Genomic DNA, 19,905 nt, shown 5'->3' with positions numbered 1-19,905 from the left:
TCCATTTAGTTTCACTCAGTCCTAGGATTGATATTTTCCTTCTTTCCATGATATCCACTAACTCTTCACATTTCCTAGTCAAACTCAGTACATTGATTGTTCATATTCGAGTGTGTTGTCTTCTCCAGGGTTGTTGCACAAGCGCAAGGCTTGGCCTATCATCAGGCTGTAAGCCATCATACCTGGCGTGGGTCTGCGGGTGCTGTTGTCTACTCTGATTTCTTTGTTTACATCCGAGGCTTGTATAAGTGTTGAAAGCGATTGCAGTTACTCTCCAACTGACTTCCTAGGCCTAACATTAGAGAAGATTTTCTGTCAGGGTTATCGTCCTTAGCCTTTAACAGTCCCCTGCCACATCTGCAAGGCAGCAGCTTCCAGTTGAATTTATGTGTCATTACCTACACAAATGGTTTCAACAAGCCCCCTAAGGATGAACTCCTCTACCCATAGCCATTGGTTCTCCCTTAGTTTGTCAGGTTTGTTGGTAACAGCCGCCCAACACTCGGCCAGACAGTCGTAGGTAGTACCGTCTACTGTCACATACGGTAGCAGGATGTACCTGACTTGACACTCTGGAATGATCAATATTTCACAGAAATATAACAGACAACTGCCAGTATATGTACTACTTCCCTTTAGGTAAGATAGGTAGTATTTAGGGTTCAGTGAGGAATAAATGCACGGTGCAAAATCTTGCGAGATCACCTAACTGGACAACATTTCTTTGATGTCCATCTAATGGGACCTTCTATTTCTCCAAATTAACTCCCACAGTTGTTTAAGGATGTATTGCTACTTGACAATTAAACATGCAGTTTCACAATGAAGACTGACCACTGGTTGGCTGGAATCATAACACTCATACATATGCTGACAAAATGGACTCGAATGAAAAGACTTGTTTCCTAGCTTTCTATAACATACGATCTCAATGCTTAAGCCTTTCCTTTCTATGGGCCGTAAAAGCATCAATGGTAACAGAAGAACATGTTCCTGCAGAATTTCTTCAATGTAACAGCGAGCCATACATGACCCACTTTCCACAAAGATGAGCTCTATTCAGGCAGACAAGGAGATGCCTGCCCACACCATTATAGAACCACCATAGAAAGCTATCCATTAAGAACAGTTGCATTAAGAATATCTTTCTTGAAGTCTACTCTACACTTTTTCTCATCCATCTGGTGATCTGAGGCTACACCGAGATTCATCCATGAAGAAAACTGTTCCTCACTGTTGTTAAACCAAGTCCCAATGATCCCTTGCAACACGTGAGCAACTCTGTTGATGCTCATGCGTCAGTTTTGGGCCAATAGCAGATCCTCTGGAGTAAAGTTCAGCATCATGTAACCTTTACCTGACTGCCCACTCACTGACATCTACATCTCATACCTGATCAAGCCGACTTCTGGTCAAGCAGAATTTGGAAGTGCAAGAAAGAGTCATCCTTTGCCTAAGTTGACCTCCTCCCACCAGAACCTGATTTGCAAGAATATGAATCCAGTCACAGGGAGTTACAATAATTGAAAATCTTCCACCTTTTTGATACTTTTTATTTGCTTTTTAGCAAATTTTTATTTGTAAACAGTACATGTTTCGTTCTCACTTGGGAACATCTTCACTGTTGTTAAGCTTAGGTGAATCGCTAAATTTCTGAACACGTTACGTTGCAAGTACATTGATTCTCTTAAAGACTACTGGAATACAAATTAAATTAAAATGATGAAAAAACAATGTGGGGGTTAATGGGTTAATGAAATGAGACTGGATAATTACATAGTTGGTCAGCTTAAAAACTATAACTATTCATTGGAATAGTTGTTAAAAGTTTCAATTTGTTACATCAAAAATGTCTTGTCTATCTTCCGGTTAAATGGTTTTAAAAATGATTGGCTTCATGACACTGTTCAAATTATTGTTGAATGTTTTTTCTTTCACTCCTTCCAGGTAAGCTGTTATTTATTATGAGCTTGCTTAAAGTACCCTAAATTGAGTCTAATGCGGAACTTTGAAGCTGATTGCTGGTCAATTTTTGGGAAGGGAGCTTTGTCTCAATTTCTCAAATGAAATGAGGAAATAGGAATTTGTTTTTGTAATGAAAACATGTGTCTTTACATAATAACTTAATGTATAAAATGGTTCTTTACCTTGCTGTTGTTAGACTCCAATTCTGCTGTGACCCTGGAGGGGGAACGTTTGATGCTGCTTTACGTCTAGTATAGTAATAATGTGTGTGTTCCGTTGTTTGCTCTTCCTTTCGGGGAGGCAAGGCTGCGGAGGGGGGAGGAGGCGTGTCGCTTACTGTCACGGCTTCGGCTTTAGAAGGGGTGGGGAGAGGGGATGTACAAAATGTCGGAGGATCGGTCTTATTTATCCTTTTAATGTCTGTATTGTTTCTTTTGCCTAAAGTTTCAAGACTTGATGATAACATCCCTTCAAATATAGGGTTTCTATTGTCAATTGTTTCATTCAGGTTAGTGTCCTGATTGCTTCTCTGTTCTAAATAAACTTATAGATTTTCTAATGTATTTACAAGCACTCCTTTGTTTATTTTACGCAATATAGTTAAATCCTACTCTATGGTTGTGAACTGATGTCCGGTTGAACTCATGTGTTGGCCCATTGCGGAATATTTTTTATGTCTTTCAGCATTGACATGCTCTAGGTATCTTACAGTATAACTGCGCTCTGTTTGTCCGACATAAGTTTTTTCACACTGATAACACTTCAATTTGTAAACTCCTGATTCAGAATGTTCGTTTATTCCTAGGGAATTAACACTATTGTAATTATAGAATTTTTGCTTTGTATTATTGCTGGTTGAATACGTGATCTTATAGTTAGAATAAAGTTTACAGTAGAAAAAGAAAAAGAATGCTCCATAAATTTTTTAGACATAAATATAACACAGAAAAAGGAAGAGTTTGTCTTCAAGATACACAGAAAACCCACTTTTACTCCCATTACAATAAAGAACTACTCATTGCACCCGGAATTGCAAAAAAGGTCAGCTTACTACAGTTACATATATAGAGCGTTTAATATACCCCTTACACACACAGAACAAGAAAAAGAACTGCTCTTTATTCGCAAACAAACCCAATACAACGGTTTTGAACTAAAAATAATAAACAAAATAATCGGTAAATTCAAACAGAAATTACAAACTAATCTAACACCCGAAATAAAAAAAAAAGACAAATACGCCAAATTCACGTTCAATAACCCCAACGTATATACAGTAACCAATTTGTTTAGAAAATATAACTATAAGATCGCGTATTCAACCAGCAATAATACAAAGCAAAAATTCTTTAATTACAATAGTGTTAATTCCCTAGGAAAAAACAAACATTCTGAATCAGGAACGGAATACACACACCATTACTATGCTAGACGTAAAGCGGCATCAAACGTTCCCCCTCCAGGGTCACAGCAGAATTGGAGTCTAACAACAGCAAGGTAAAGAACCATTTTATACATTAAGTTATTATGTAAAGACACATGTTTTCATTACAAAAACAAATTCCTATTTCCTCATTTCATTTCATTTCATTTCATTTCATTTCATTTCAGAAATTGAGACGAAGCTCCCTTTCCAAAAATTGACCAGTAATTAGCTTCAAAGTTCCACATTAGATTAAATTTAGGGTACTTTAAGCAAGCTCATAATAAATAACAGCTTACCTGAAAGGAGTGAAAGAAAAAACATTCAACAACAATTTGAGCAGTGTCATGAAGCCAATCATTTTTAAAACCTTTTAACCGGAAGACAAACAGACATTTTTAATGTAACAAAGTGAAACTTTTAACAACTATTCCAATGAATAGATATAGTTTTTAAGCTGACCAACTATGTAATTATCCAGTCTCATTTAATTAACCCATTAACCCCCACATTGTTTTTACATCATTTTAATTTAATTTGTATTCCAGTAGTCTTTAAGAGAATCAATGTACTTGCAAATAATGTGTTCAGAAACTTAACGATTCACCTAAGCTTAACAACAGCTGAAGATATTCCCAAGTGAGAACGAAACATGTACTGTTTACAAATAAAAATTTGCTAAAAAGCAAATAAAAAGTATCAAAAAGGTGGAAGATTTTCAATTATTGTAACTCTCTGTGATTAGATTTTGATACGGAAAATGAAGCTGATTCCTTGCAATATGAATCCAGTCCCAATACCTCTGCATAGTATGAAAAATTGTTGACAGAGCACAGTCTAACAACTCAGCCACGTAAATCAAGCTGCATCTAATCTCTAACCAACGTTATTGCCCTAGCAGCATATTCTGAGCTCAACGGCATCTTCACTAATGTAAGTGCTGTTTAATAGAATAGAATGTCAGAATTCCCTCCCTCACACATGGAGGTAACAATTAAGGTATGGATGCCAAGATTTGCATTTTTGTGACGGGCAGTCATTTTAAGGTACATAACACAAATTTGGGATGGTCCCCAGTGGTCAATAAAAACTTGTATTAAGGAGGTAAGTTCAGTACATAAGAAGAGTACAAGAAATTTTAACAGTTATTTTATATCTCAGTTTCTCAAATATCTTGAAGTGTTTGAGGGGTTTCCTTTTTTCTCATCAATGTATATACAATCCCTTTCAAGGGGGAGTAAAATCAATTCTTAAGAGCAAATAAGTGATCACCCCGGGACAGATGGTGACGACATAAAAAAATGACTGAAAATGATCAATAAAAATCCCCTTACTGTATATTTATGAAAAAAATACCATAAAATAATTAAAAAATACTAAAATACTTGACCAAAGTGAATTCTGGTGACTATGTAACAATGGTTTTACAAAAATATATCCCTGTTCTATTCACTGACAGCTCTTGTTTTTACAGAAATGATTACCTGTAAATTTACTGCATAATTTACAAAATAAAATATGCCCACCTGTTGTAAACACGTCTTTTCCAAATTAATTGACTAGTCAATTTAAAGATAAACTTTGTGGTTTAAATTTGCCATTTATCACACATAGAACTACAGTAGACACTTGAGAGGATAAATCTGTACTAAAGCAAAAAGTTATCTGTTTCCAGTCCCTTCTCCTTTCCATTTTCTCTTGGCCTTGAGATACGTGGGGGTGAATGACTGGCTGTAGGGGCAGTGCTAAGGCTGGTGTACTCCTTGTGCTTTAGACACGTTAGGAAATACCTTTCGCTAATCAGAGTTCTGTATTGTGTTCCTGTACATATCTCACAAACACAAAACTCGTATTTATAAATACTTTCCTAACGCTTCCAACGCTTTCTTAGTTACCAACGACTGTTGGGCAGTTTGCTTGGCCATGAAAGATATTTGGCAACTTCAACCCGATATAAGAAAAATGTATATTGCTACTTGTGGATTTTTATCAGTCTTGACAATAAAACACACATGCATGAATTAAAAAAAAAAATTTTAAATGATCAAAAAATTCTTCAAAACACTATATTGAACTAAAACATTCTTACAAGATGAAATAATGACTGATCATTAAAAATTAGCAAAAAATGCACAAAAAAATTAAAAATAAAAACATGTAATTATTCTCATTACCGGTGTATCATAGAATGAATTTCTATATTACTCAGCAATGTTCTAATGTAAAGGGAAAAAAAGATGACATTTCAATAACATCCACTCCCTACTGCATCCCAATTACCAGCTGATTAAAAATATTTAAAAAATAGTAATTGTCCAATATTTGAACACGTCTTTATGCACCCTGTAGATATTCCTCCTTCTAAATTACCCATTGTGAAACTCAGCACAGGGAGTAGTTTACTGTCTATACAATACACACAGGAAACAAGTGTTATTCAAATCTGTGAAGAGTTCATTAGAGTTTCTAATACTGATTTAAAATTATCCCTAACAATTTATTTTGTCTTCTAGAGCATAAATGGTAAGGAACTAATCTAATTGGGAACCAATATTTTCACGTTGTCATTGGTTTGCACTGTAAGATTGGTTCAATCAAGGATAACCTGACTGTTAATGTAGTAAAGCTAAATAATAAACTTACTGTAACATCTTTAATGCCCATCTCGTCTCTTGGTGGACGTGACATACTCCTGGAACGACTCTCAGAATCCATTCGCATCTTCTTCAATGGTGGTCGTGAAAGTGATCGAACTCTGCTCGGTGTTCTGGTGAAGTGTGCCTGAAATAAATATCTTCATTATAGACTGTTATGCCCCATAATTTTCATTCTGCAAGCATCTGTGAATTAACTAAATGCCTCCACAAGCCCCTATTTGTAATTAGCTCTGTGGCCTTGTTCATTTCCATACCTCTTAAATCATTACAAAACTGATTCTAACCATCATCGCCTTGGCCTCTCTCTACTTCTTTGACTGTCCATGACAGAGTTTGTCATTCTCCTAGGTAACCTATCCTCCTCCACTTGCATCACATGACCCTGCCATCGAGCTGGTTTGTGTGTACAGCTTCGTCTGTCGAATTAATTCCTAACTTAACCCGTATCTCCCCATTCTCAGTACCCATCTGCCATTGTTACCATCTGTGTACCAGTGATCATTCACGCTACTTTCATGTCCGTTACTTCTAAATTATGAATAAGATATTCGGAGACCAACCAGCTTTCATTCCTGTACAGCAAAGTTGTTCTTAGAACAGACCACTGTAAAGAATAATCTGTCTGGGAGCTGCAATAGCTTTGCTGTACCATGAATCGATCTCATTTTCTATAGTACCATCCTGGGAGTAGGAGGAATTAGGACAAGAACTGTCTCAGTCTATTCACTATGTGAGGGTACAAATGAGAATGAAGTGCTGAGCAGCATCGTAGTCAGGGCCAACAGTATGGACAGCACAGTGCTAATGACTGATTTCAAAGCGAGAATCAGAAACAGAAGTGAAGGAAAGATGTACTCTGTCTAATTTCCTCATCCTGCATATCTTCAGCCCTTATTTGTTTGCAGACAGATTTTACTTTCACTATCCTAGGCCTAGCGGTACTTAGTTCATTGCAGGTCAGACAGCAGTCTGTATTATCGAAAACCCCTAGGAATACCCACAAATTACTAACATATTTCCTGAATTAAAATTCGGAAAAGATATTGTTTATTATTATGGGCCGTATTTTTTGGTAAGGGCGATATGCATTAATTTTTTTCATATCTTCTTTCTTGGCTAGATATGACCTTCTAGGTACCGTATTTTAGCAAAATGAACTCGCAAAATATTGTGAAAACTGATTTATCACACGAATTGCACAAATAAACATGAAATATACTCCACTTGGTACAAAAAATGTGAAATAGTATCAGAAAAGCTCTCCAATAAACATTTGAATACTTCTGATAACTTTACTATTGTAGTTTTCTTCTCACTTGCTTGATGGTGCTGTACATTCTCTACACAAACGCACACAAAGTGATGCGTGCTCTGTATCAGAAGTATGTGTATTCAGTTCTGCAATCTCTAAGGCAATACCAATATAAATGGTCCGTTATTGGATATTATCAATTTTCCAGCTAACTCATTCCTGGTTGCCAGCGTTTTGCTCCAGTGTGCTAAGTTGAGCTGAGTAGTTGGTAAATAGCACCACCACCAAGACGCATGGCTAGTGCATACCATGGAGCCCACTGCGTAGACTACTTGGAGCCACCGACACAGTGTAAGTAATAAATATGGACCATCACGTCTTCGTTTACTTTCTACACTTAAGAAAATACAAAAATAGTTCAAGCATGCTGTGTCTTTCACATTTCGTTAGAGAAGAAGATGGGTAGAGTTTTGAGGATACTCTCTCAATAACGGGTCTAAACGAGACCATTGGTGTATTCAACGCCTTCACTGGCTAGACCTAGTGCTTACAGTGCACTATGTCTTCTGGTACGGGCAAGAACAATTTTTGTTACTTTCATTGATCTGTCACAGTCTTATCCTTAGCTTTGACAATATGAAAGTGACTGAGGTATGAGCGATGCTAGTAATGCCATTCCTTATGCAGCCAGTCTCTGTTATGAATGGTGTGAGAATGTTGCTCACAGGGTCGGTTGGTGCATGCATTTCAGTGGGCTTGGCAGAATTATATGGAACAGCAACTTCTGGCTCAGTGAGGAAAGCAATGGGAAACTACCTCACTCCTCATTTCCCTAGTACATCCCTTCAGTAATGCCTAGGCCTTCTATGACAGCTAATGGTGAGCTGTGGAGAAACCAACCAGCCTTCGGGCTAAGAACTGAACAAACACAAATGATACAAATGAATGAATGAAGCCCCCACCTAGCAGCGAACTTAACCACACACATATTACTATTTATTAATACAATGACACTGATAAACTTAGAATACTAGTAACTACAAATAATAACACTAATGTTTAAGACAAAAATATGAATATATGCACACAAAGAAGAAAGAGAGGAGGAACTGCCTACATAATACAGATTTGAAAAAATACTAATTTCAATACACAACAAAAGAAATACAAAAGTAAAAATACTAGTAAACTTAATAAAAATATTAAATGAAATTTAACTAATTGTATTCTTGCAATACTAGATCTAAGTTAAATACAGTAATTATTACTAGCTATGTTTACTTCCAATCGGTAAATACAGTACGGATGTTTTTAATTGAATTAAATTATGATATTAACCCAATATTTTATTTAATTGTACAATAATCTCATAATATCATTTAACACACACAATCACTCGTTCCACTCATACTGGTACTTGCTGGAATCGCTTAACAAGGAACTACTGGTAAGAGGTTTCGAATATACTTTTTGATGCAGCATCCTTGATGTCTTTGGGAAGAGCATTCCACCATCCCAAAGCGATGATAGTAAATGATCGATGGTATGTGGTTGTTCGGTGGAAAGGTATTTCTAGGAGGGACACTGAGTATCATGGAGATACCAAAATAATGGTCCGTTATTGGACAATATAAATTTTCCAGCTAACTCATTCCTGGTTGCCAGCGTTTTACCCCACTGTGCTAAGTTGGGCTCATCAGTTGGTAAATAGCACCCTACCAAGACGCATGGCTAGTTGGCTACTTGGAGCCACCGGCAGTGCCAAAACACTATGAGAAACTCCGTCCCATTTACATATATGATGGAGATGTAAAGAACAAAGGCGAAGAAAATTGCTGGAGAGATAAGCAGGGATGTCTTCCAAAAGCACCACGTACACAAGAGTATTTGAATGTAGTTTATGCCTGTCGTCTAGTCGTAACTAAGATAATTGTTTATAGTAGGGAGATACTATAGCGTCATACCGTAAATCCATAGCATATCTAAGGCAAGCATTTTGAGTGTGTTGTAGTTTCAAGCTTAATTAATTGTTATATCCATAAAAAATACATCACAGTAGTCAAAAATGGGAAATAATGACTAAATAAGTTGAATTTTTTGTGCCCGAGGGAATACATTTCTGAACCGTTTTAAGGGGTGCAAGCCAAGTACACCTTTTTGCAGATATTCTTAACTTGCACTGACCAGTATAGAGTTTCCGTTATAATAACTCTAAGGTCAGAAACTGATTCATAATAAGGTATAACAGTATTATTTAAAGTTATGTGAGGAATACAATTTTGTTTTAAAATGTGAAGATTCTTTGATGTACCGATGATAATGGCTTGCATTTTATGGGGTTTTAATTGAAGGTTGTTTTTAACTGCATAGCCATTAATTAGCTCACGGTCAGTATTTACATTCCATATTGCTTGTTGTATATTATTAGTTCTAGTTTGCAAATCATCATCATAAAGATGGTGCTTGCAGAGCTTAACTGATCTGGTGACATCATTTATACAGTGAACAGGAGAGGGCCCAGGACTGACCCTTGTGCAACACCAATATTTTTTGTTCGCCAGGTTGATTGATTATAATTTGCAACCACATACTGCCTGTGGTTTGTGAGGCAAGAATAGAAACTTCCAACACTTTCTGGCTAAAGTTTAAGGGCTGTACTTTGGAAAGAAGCAACCTTGGATCGACAGTATGAAATGCGCTACTGAAACCTAAAAGAGAAAGTATTGTCACTCGTTTGATGTCCATTGCATATCTATCGCCATCTGTCACTTTCAGCAGAGCTGTCATGGTACTATGTTTTTTATTAAAGCCTGATTGGTAAGATTCGAGTAAACCATATTTATGTAAGTATCTAAGAATTTGCTCGTGTACCAGGCGTTCCAGGGATGGTAGAATAGAAAGTGGTTGGTAATCTGAAGGAATACTTGGTGCCTTCTTTTTTGGAATTGGAATGACTAGAGCATCCTTCCACACCGTAGGGAAAATTCCTTGGGTTATAGTTAATAATGTGCGTTACGATCAGCACAATGGCGCCTATGATATATTTGTTGAAAGACAGATGTATGTCATCGTATCCAGCAGCATTTGTTCTGAGAGAATACATAACTCATTTTACGTCATTTATACCAACCTCTTTAAACACAAATGTATCTTGAATTGACATAGAGGAAACATTATTATTATTATTATTATTATTTGCTGTTACAGTGGATTTGGCCGACATGAAGTGTAAATTTAAATCATCAAAGGATACATTCGGCGCCTGCATTAATAACTTTCGACCTATACCTATCGCTTGTAATTGTTTCCCTATTTCTGTAGAGTTCTTGCATTTCGACACTTGACATGTGTGTTTATATTTACTGTTTCTGATTAACTGTTTAACCCTGTTGCGGAGAACATAGTAATTTTTGAAGTCATTAGCATCACCCTTTCATTTAAACCTTCTGTACCATGAGTCACGCTTTGCCATTTCTGATTTAATCTCACTAGGCAACTACGAAGAAGATGGTCCTCGGATCTCTTTCTTGGGAGCAAATCTGTCGCACAGTTCTAACACCAGACCAAATAATTAATTTATTTTCACATCAATATCATCCACGTGTAAAATATCGTTCCACGACAGATAATATGCTTCGTGTCGTGTTCTTTCCTTGTCCAGAATTTTTATCTCCCTACATGTTGTTTATTTACTTTCATATTTTGCCATCTTTAATGAATAGCAAGCACTACAAGCTGTGCGTGAATTAAAACTTTCTGAAGATTGTTAGTTATGATCAGGTCAATCAAAGTGTGAGTCATCCGGTTTACTGTATGTAGATGATTAGTAGCATTTAGAGGTAGGATGTGGAGGTCTAAGCTAAAGAACATATTTTGTAAATGTAACGAGTCAGCAGATTTGTATTAAAACCTCCAAGTATAATTATATTTTCGTACAGTGGATTTAACTTGGCTAAGCAAAGTTCAAGGTCAGATATGTGTCATGTCTGGGGTTTTATAAACTACTCCGATTAGTACTTTTTGATTGTTGGCCGAAACTTCTACAAACATAAATTCTGATCGATAGGGAATTGTCTGGTCTGAAGTAGCCACTACTGTACTTTTGAGATCATTACGACAGTAAATAGGACACCCTCCTCCTATACATTTTCTACGGTCTACATGTTAAGTCATGTTATTTAATTCAAAAAGGCCTGACTGTAGTGAGGGTTATAACCAAGTCTCAGTTACACATATGCAGTGCAAGGTATTACTATCATGAAAGAGGGATTGTATTTCGGCAATGTGAGCCATTAACGACAGCGCGTTAATATGACAACACTGCAGGGCTCACTGATAGCTTGCAAGACTCTCCCCAAGATTGTCTACCGTTAACGCTGTTGAAGGGCAGGGTGAGAGGGGCGACTGGGGAGGGGATGGGACCGGGTCACTGACATCAAGGTCACTGCAATCGGTAGAAACAACACTTGTATTGTGACTAGCCATAGTCTAGGAAATACTTCTGCCTACTCACGTTATTTTCTCCACAAGTACTTCCAGGGGTACAATCACTTTCACTCACATACATACACACACATTTACTTAAAACTACAACATTATGCGTTAATGCGTCTCAGTAATGAGTCCGTATCAATGCTCACTCACGTTTTTACATTAGACTAACACGTTGTACCATTGTAGAAATAAACACTTTTCATCCATTGTCACACAGCACAACGATGCAACCATCCTGGCTCCAAACACGATTTAAACCAAAGTGATCACGTGCACGATTTAAGATATTTTTCCTGGTGCCCATGAGCAATTCCGCCAGGAGGAAGCGCGTGACTTTTAGCTGACATTTATCCCTTCAGATGCGGTCAAGATCCTGGTACCACAAGAACTTAATAACCAAAGGTTTCGAAAAAGCATTTGATACGGTCAGTAGGGAGGCACTGTTTGAGAAATTAGGTAGATTGGGAGTTTCTAGGAAGATGATACAGGCGATCGAGGCGATATACCAAAAGGTATATTGTTGTGTCAAGATAGAAAAAAATGTGATCAGTGCTTGTGGTTCGTTGTTTAAAGGGGCCTAACATCGAAGGTCATCGGCCCAATGTAATCAGTGAGAGTACAGTGTGTAAGATTGGGATGAAACAAGAATGTAAACCTTCACCACTGTTATTTCTGTTATTCATAAATGATATCTTGGAAGGGCATGCGGGAACAAAATGGGCAGTACCGAAGTACAAAAGCTAGAGATCCCAGGAATGATATTCGCAGATGACGTTATTCTTATGGCCTTAACAGGAGGGGGTCTAAAAAAGTTTGAAGGAGTTGTCGGAGTTAGCGGGGAAGTGGGCTTTAGAAATTAACAGTAATAAGTCACAGGTGATAATTATTCAAAAGAAAAGGAGAAATAAGGAGAGGAATTGGATACTACAGGGGGAAAGAATAGAAGAAGTAGATAAAATAGAGTACTTCGGGGTGCTGTTAAATAGAAGAGGTTCCGCGGTTTCCCATTTTCACACCAGGCAAATGCTGGGGCTGTACTTTAATTAAGGCCACGGCCGCTTCCTACCAACTCCTAGGCCTTTCCTATCCCACCGTCGCCATAAGACCTATCTGAGTCGGTGCGACGTAAAGCCCCTAGCAAAAAAAAAAAAAAAAAAAAAAAAAAAAATAGAAGAGGAGGGTGGGAAGACCATATTAAGAGGGCAAAATAGAGAGGGATTGCAGCACTATCTACGGTTAAAATATTAATGGCAAAATTCCTGGGGATATATAAGATTCTGAGATTAGTATTAGAGGCATTACTGTTAAGCAGAGCATTATATGGGGTGGAATTATGGGGACTATCAGAAAAAGGATACATTAAACCAAACTATTTATAAATTTAACAAGGTTATTATGGGTCTACATCAGTGTACAGCGAATATGGGGGTGTTGGTATTATGCGGTGAATACATAGAAGTAGAGTGCATCAGAAGTGTGTTGAACTTATGGATGAGACTGAAACAGGGGGAAGGTGGCAGAGTGGTACATGAGGCATATAAACAGCAAGGAAAATATATGTCTATAGAGAGCTGGTTGGCAAAAATCAAAAACTATCTTCAAAATGTAGGAATGGGTTATACAGTAAAACCTCGTTAATTCGAAGTCGTTGAGACTCAAAAATCGGACTTCAAATTACGTGATTTCGAATTAACCGCCAATTCGCAATCCAGAAGTACCAACCCTTGCTGCGTTACAAAATATTCTAAGGCCTGATACTGCATGCAGTTAACCTTGATGCACAGTTTGTATCTTTCAAATACTATGTAAAAAGAACTATTTCCAAAATATATCCAAAAAGGTGCATTTACAGTGTTGGATATCTCACTGGCAAACATAACCTCACGCAACGAAAGAAAGAAAAATAAATCGCAATCCAAAGACGAGGAGAAATCTATGCTGGCTCCCATGTGCAAGTGCTTTAATCATTGTATTACTATACTGTATGCATTTTAGAGCCTTGTATTTACACAGAAAGTACCCGATGCCCTTAAAATCGAACTTTCCTATGACTATCATTATACGATTTCCCGCCATGGCACTTCTCTCGTACTTCAGAAATGTAAACACTTGCCGCGTCACAAAGTATTCTAAGACTCATTAATTCATGCAATCACCTCGATTCACGGTTTAAACCTTTCAAATGCCATGGAAAAAAACTATTTCCGACATGTATCCAGCAAGGTGCATTTACAATGTTCAAATAATGCACTTGGATAAATCACTGACAAACATAACCTCACGCAAAAGAAAAAAAAAAAAAAAAAGAAAAAAAACAATAACACAATTCAAAGACTAGGATAAATTATGCTGGTTCCCCTGTGCAAATGCATTATTTTTGGATTTCATTACTGGTTGCATTTTTAGATGCCTTGTACTGGTATGGAAAGTGCCCGAAGCCCTTACAACATTGTGGCTTATCGAACTTTCCTATGACGAGGGAATAAAGTTTATAGATGTTGATTTCCATAGGGAACCTAAAATATTTGTCCTGAATGAGTAAATTTATACTACCAATATAATGGTCCGTTATTGGACATAATAAATTTTCCAGCTAACTCATTCTTGGTTGCCTGCGTTTCGCCCTCGTGTGCTAAGTTAGGCTCGTCAGTTGGGACTTAGCACACCACCCAAGGCGCAAGGCTAGTGCATACCGTGGAGGCCATTGCATAAGCTATTTGAAGCCACCAGCAGTGCCAATGCACTATGAGAGCTATGTCTTATTTCCAAAAATAGATGCCTGCCTGGCCATCAAATGATGTAGATGTTGATTCCCATAGGGAACCTAAAATATTTGTCCTGAATGAGTAAATTTATAATACCAATATAATGGTCCGTTATTGGACATTATAAATTTGATGGCCAGGCAGGCATCTATTTTTGGAAATGAGACATAGCTCTCATAGTGCATTGGCACTGCTGGTGGCTTCAAATAGCTTATGCAGTGGCCTCCACGGTATGCACTAGCCTTGCGTCTTGGGTGGTGTGCTAAGTCCCAACTGACGAGCCTAACTTAGCACACGAGGGCGAAACGCAGGCAACCAAGAATGAGTTAGCTGGAAAATTTATAATGTCCAATAACGGACCATTATATTGGTATTATAAATTTACTCATTCAGGACAAATATTTTAGGTTCCCTATGGGAATCAACATCTACATCATTTGATGGCCAGGCAGGCATCTATTTTTGGAAATGAGACATAGCTCTCATAGTGCATTGGCACTGCTGGTGGCTTCAAATAGCTTATGCAGTGGCCTCCACGGTATGCACTAGCCTTGCGTCTTGGGCGGTGTGCTAAGTCCCAACTGACGAGCCTAACTTAGCACACGAGGGTGAAACGCAGGCAACCAAGAATGAGTTAGCTGGAAAATTTATAATGTCCAATAACGGACCATTATATTGGTATTATAAATTTACTCATTCAGGACAAATATTTTAGGTTCCCTATGGGAATCAACATCTACATCATTTGATGGCCAGGCAGGCATCTATTTTTGGAAATGAGACATAGCTCTCATAGTGCATTGGCACTGCTGGTGGCTTCAAATAGCTTATGCAGTGGCCTCCACGGTATGCACTAGCCTTGCGTCTTGGGTGGTGTGCTAAGTCCCAACTGACGAGCCTAACTTAGCACACGAGGCGAAACGCAGGCAACCAAGAATGAGTTAGCTGGAAAATTTATAATGTCCAATAACGGACCATTATATTGGTATTATATTGGAATAAAGTTTATCGCTTCCATGTGCATCGATTGCATTTCTCTTACATGATCCTTGTGCATTGCAACGCACTACAATGACCTCCATCCCCCACTCTTGTATGGTACGATTCCCCGGCTGGCACTTTTTCCTTTAAAACCATAAGACCGTTTACGCTCGCATTAAAATAAAGCCATGCAGTTTCATCGCCAATGAGAATATTGTTAGGTGCCTACGAATTTATTATATGAGCCACGTTTTTTCGTTAACTGTCAGCATCGCCAGTGTTCGCGGATTCTGTTTTTCTGCACACTGCCTGTTGCGTGATATTACGGCATTCCTTAAAAGGTTGAATACAAAAGAACTCCGATTTCATTCAACTTAGCAAACATGAAGCGCACTGTAGACCCACCGAAGTGAGTGTAAGTATGGAAAGCTACCCCTCCACATTCCGGAATACGCGTTCTATTATGACGCGGATAAATTTCGAGTTGAAATTACTCTGTAACTTACTATTGTTTTAAAATGTAAAGGCAGTTTTGAATTAAAACTCTGAATTTCGGTAATGGAGCCGACATTGTACTTCGAATTACGAATTATCCGTATTTCGAATTAAACAATTTAAATAACATGCAAAACTGTATCTCATGTTTCCGGGAACGAGACCTTCTTCAAATTAGGCATGATTTTGAATTAACCGATTTCGAATTATCGAGGTTCTACTGTATCTGGTTTGAGACAAGGAAATGGAAAGAAAGCAGCAGTCAGGGAGCGCTAATAGCTAGAATAAAGGATATACATAGGCAATGATGGTTGGAAGAATGTAGGAAAAGAGCTTCTCTGAGTTTATTTTATGAGGTAGTCCAGGTCAGTATAACCTAAGCGTCCGACTAGAGCAGTCGTGTTGAGTGGAGGGACCAGCTACAAGGAGAGGGGAGCGCAGGAGTGGAGTGCAGGGAAGTAGTGAAGTGTGTTTAGAAGATGATTGGAGTGGAGCAATACAGGTCCATCATAGGAAGATGGCAGGGAAGGAGGAGGCAAGAATTAGTGAAATTAGGAGGATATAAAACCGAAATGGGAAAGAAGGGAGAGATGAAGTTGGCAGTGGCGGTGATTATTATAATGCTGTGGATCGGGGGAGTTGAACTGAACCCTGGTCCGACTGGCAGTGGAAATATGAGTTGGGAAGACACTTAAGTGATCAAGAGGGTAGTTAGAGAGGTGGTCAAAGAAGTCTGCCCATTCGAGCAACTTAAGAATATGACACAGGAGTAAACGAGGGAGTTCGACAGAATGAAGAAATGGTTTCGGGAAAAGGCTGAATATACAACATCCCAAGTGAGGAACAACGCTCAAGAAGTTGCACAACTGAACAAAAAAAGATAGGACGATTAGAAGAGGAAACGCTGAAATTTAAAGCAGAATTGGAAGCCAGCACACAATATAGAAGGAAATGACTGTTTATATATGGTGTGCCTGAGGAGAAGAGAGAGGACAAAGTGCTTACAATTTGCAAAGTGGTGGACTTAATTCAAGGGAAAATGAAAATTAATTTTAGTGAAGTTGACATAGATGATGTGGAGAGAATAGGGAAAGTTAAAGGCAACAGGCCTATTAATGTTCAACTCTTTTTCACGCTGATGGCCGATATTGTGGTTGGAAATGTGGGTAACATTCAGAGGGAGAAAATATGGATCAAGAGAGATATGGGATGTGAAGGGATAAGGAAAGAAAAAATTCTCAAAAAACATATGATACGAGCTAGACTTCAAGGATTGAGGGCATTCATAGGGGGACAGGAGCTAGTAGTGACAAACGGCTTCTGGAGTAGAATTTGGACTGTGAATAAATTATTGGATCTAAAAGAGTTGAAACAAGAGGAAGTAAGGGAGAAGAGTATGGTCAATAGGTAAGACAAGTTGAAGACAGCATTGTTAGAGAAGACGGAGAAGGTGATAAGGAAAAGTCAAAGGGAAACTGTAAGATGAATGAGGAAAGGCAGGGAGAGGTGCAAAATGAAAGTGGGATCATAAACAGTGACAAGGAAGGAGTAGTGGATAAGGGGGCGAGATTAAGAAAGACCAGAGGTGCAGCTATTGAGACAGCCAGAGAAGTGAATACAGGGAAGAAATGGAGACAGAGAGTAAAAGAGAATTGGAAGAGGCAGCCCGTAAGAAGCTAGAGCAGAATATGTCCAGAGGGAGGAGCAAGAGTTTAAGAGATATGTGGGGAATGATAAGCAAGGATGAGGGTACTGTAACACAAAGTAAAAATGTTTAAAAAAAAGTAGTGATAAATAAGGGAATAGTGGTGAAAACAGGGTGGAGGCTTAAAGTGAGAGAGGTGTTTTTAAGTTGGTTATGTAAAAGTATGTGATTTATGAAACGCAATGTCTCTAGCTATCACAGTTGTTATATTGAAATGTATAGTGAGTGGTGTAATGATATTAATAGTAAATGTATCACGGAGGAGGTGGAATTGGTGTAATCATGGTCAAGATGTATTGTAAAATCTGTAGATGACGAATTAGAAGTGTTATTAGTTGTGTAAAAATGTGTGGTTTAAGTGTGTTATAACGGTAAGTGTTCTATTAGGCAGATATAAACCAATGATTTTTTTTTTTTTAAATTGATAGTGTGTTGGTATGATGAAATTATTGGTTGAAGGTGTTTTGCAGCTGTAATTATGGCAAGAGAGATGTATTGATAGATACTGAAGTGTGGGTAATTATTAGGGAAATGTATAAGGAGACCGAACTGGAGTTGTTTAGATATCACAGTTGCTATATTGAAATGTATTGCGAGTGTTGAAATGATATTAAGGTGGAATTAGTGTATTGAACATATTGGTAAAGTGTGTTATGATGGTAAGAGAGCTGTATTGATAGAGAATGAAGTGTGGGTAATTATTAGTGAAATGTAACTGAATGGTGGAGCAGTATCTTGGTTGTTAAACGTGTGATATGTGAGGTATGAGCGAGGATAAGTGAGGTATGATGGCTAAAAGTAAGCAAGTGAAGGATGGAAGGAAAGAGAGGTAGATGACAAGTGAGGTAGTGCCATGAAGTGGGCGGAGTGGTGCCTTGATTGTTTAAACGTATGATATGAAGGATATTAGCGCTGATAAAAGAGATAATGATGGCTAAAAGTTAGCAAGTGAAAGTTGGAAGGAAAGAGAGACAGATGAAAAGAGAGGTAGTGTCATATGAAGATGATGTGATGGGAGTGATGGTGGCTAAGTGTGTAAGTCATTGTTGGATCAATTGTTTTTGGAACGAATGTGTTGTATTTATAAGAGGATGATCGACGTGGTATGTGGGTTGGTCATAGAGAGATCTGAGTTTATAAGTCTGAGGGATATGTGGTGTAGTGATGATGTGGTTGACGGTTGATGGTAAGAGGTGAGGGTATATTGTGAGTATATAATTTAATATTATGATAAGTAGATTTAATTACTATATGAAGAGTGGATCATGGCAAGAGAGTAAATTGTAAATACGGTGTGAGGAAAGGACGAGGCCTGCTGTTTGATTATGTAATTACGATAATGTGAGTGGAGTGAGGAAATGACACACAAACGGGACCGTGGTGTTATGTTGTGGCTGAATCAGCGTACTGGACTAGGTCAATGAGAATGGAAAATAGAAGTCATGGAATGCGCCAGTTACGCGAGTTCAGCCAGAAGGGAATGTAGAGGCCTGTAAACCTCAAAGTGCCGACTATGCCATTCTATTATTATTATTATTATTATTATTATTATTATTATTATTATTATTATTATTATTATTATTTTACACTGATTTTTGCCTATTGCCATGGCCTATGGGATCAACAATAAGGGTTGATCACAGGCCATATGCCAATGTATGGGGAGAAAGAATGCAGTTTATTCAGTGTTGTTCATTTTAGTGTAATTTATTCTGGCTTTTAGGTTGTACATGTTATTCTTCTCACTTAACAGATCAATGGGGTAATTTACTGTAGATCTGGAGAAAAAGAATAAAGAATAAAGGTATTCCAGGTCTCCAATGTATGGCGTATGCATATATATCACCCATTTCGAGTATGCATGGACTTGAAAATTATTTAAAGGTCGTTCGAGGCCCGATGGAATTGTACACGATTCATAAGAAGCGGGTTCTTACTAATAATACCGTTGACGAGCGCTCGGCGGTGATTGTCAGACTGAGTGTTCCATTTGAACTGCGTTCAACTGCCATCTGTGAGTGCGCCGTGAACTACTGGGTCGAACGGAGAATTATCGATCGAGCACGACAATGGATGTGTGGTTGTTTTTGTTTTTCTAGTTGTTGTTTGAGATCGTGAAGGAAAAGTATTGGAACCTAGTCGCAGATACTTGGTTTTTAATAGAAACC

General features: G+C 38.0%; 1 protein-coding gene across 1 annotated transcript in view; it reads right to left on the bottom strand.

The window, feature by feature from the left end:
• The window catches only part of Non1 (nucleolar GTP-binding protein 1), a 178,992-nt gene that overhangs the window by 9,713 nt on the left and 149,374 nt on the right, over positions 1-19,905 (bottom strand). Inside the window, exon 12 of the mRNA XM_067147951.2 lies at positions 6,032-6,169. Within this exon, the coding sequence (XP_067004052.2) occupies positions 6,032-6,169 (138 nt within the window). The remainder of the gene's footprint in view (positions 1-6,031; positions 6,170-19,905) is intronic.

This window comes from Anabrus simplex, chromosome 5 (assembly GCF_040414725.1).
Source record: "Anabrus simplex isolate iqAnaSimp1 chromosome 5, ASM4041472v1, whole genome shotgun sequence".
NCBI classification, from domain to species: domain Eukaryota; kingdom Metazoa; phylum Arthropoda; class Insecta; order Orthoptera; family Tettigoniidae; genus Anabrus; species Anabrus simplex.
This window is presented reverse-complemented; position numbering and strand designations above follow the sequence as displayed.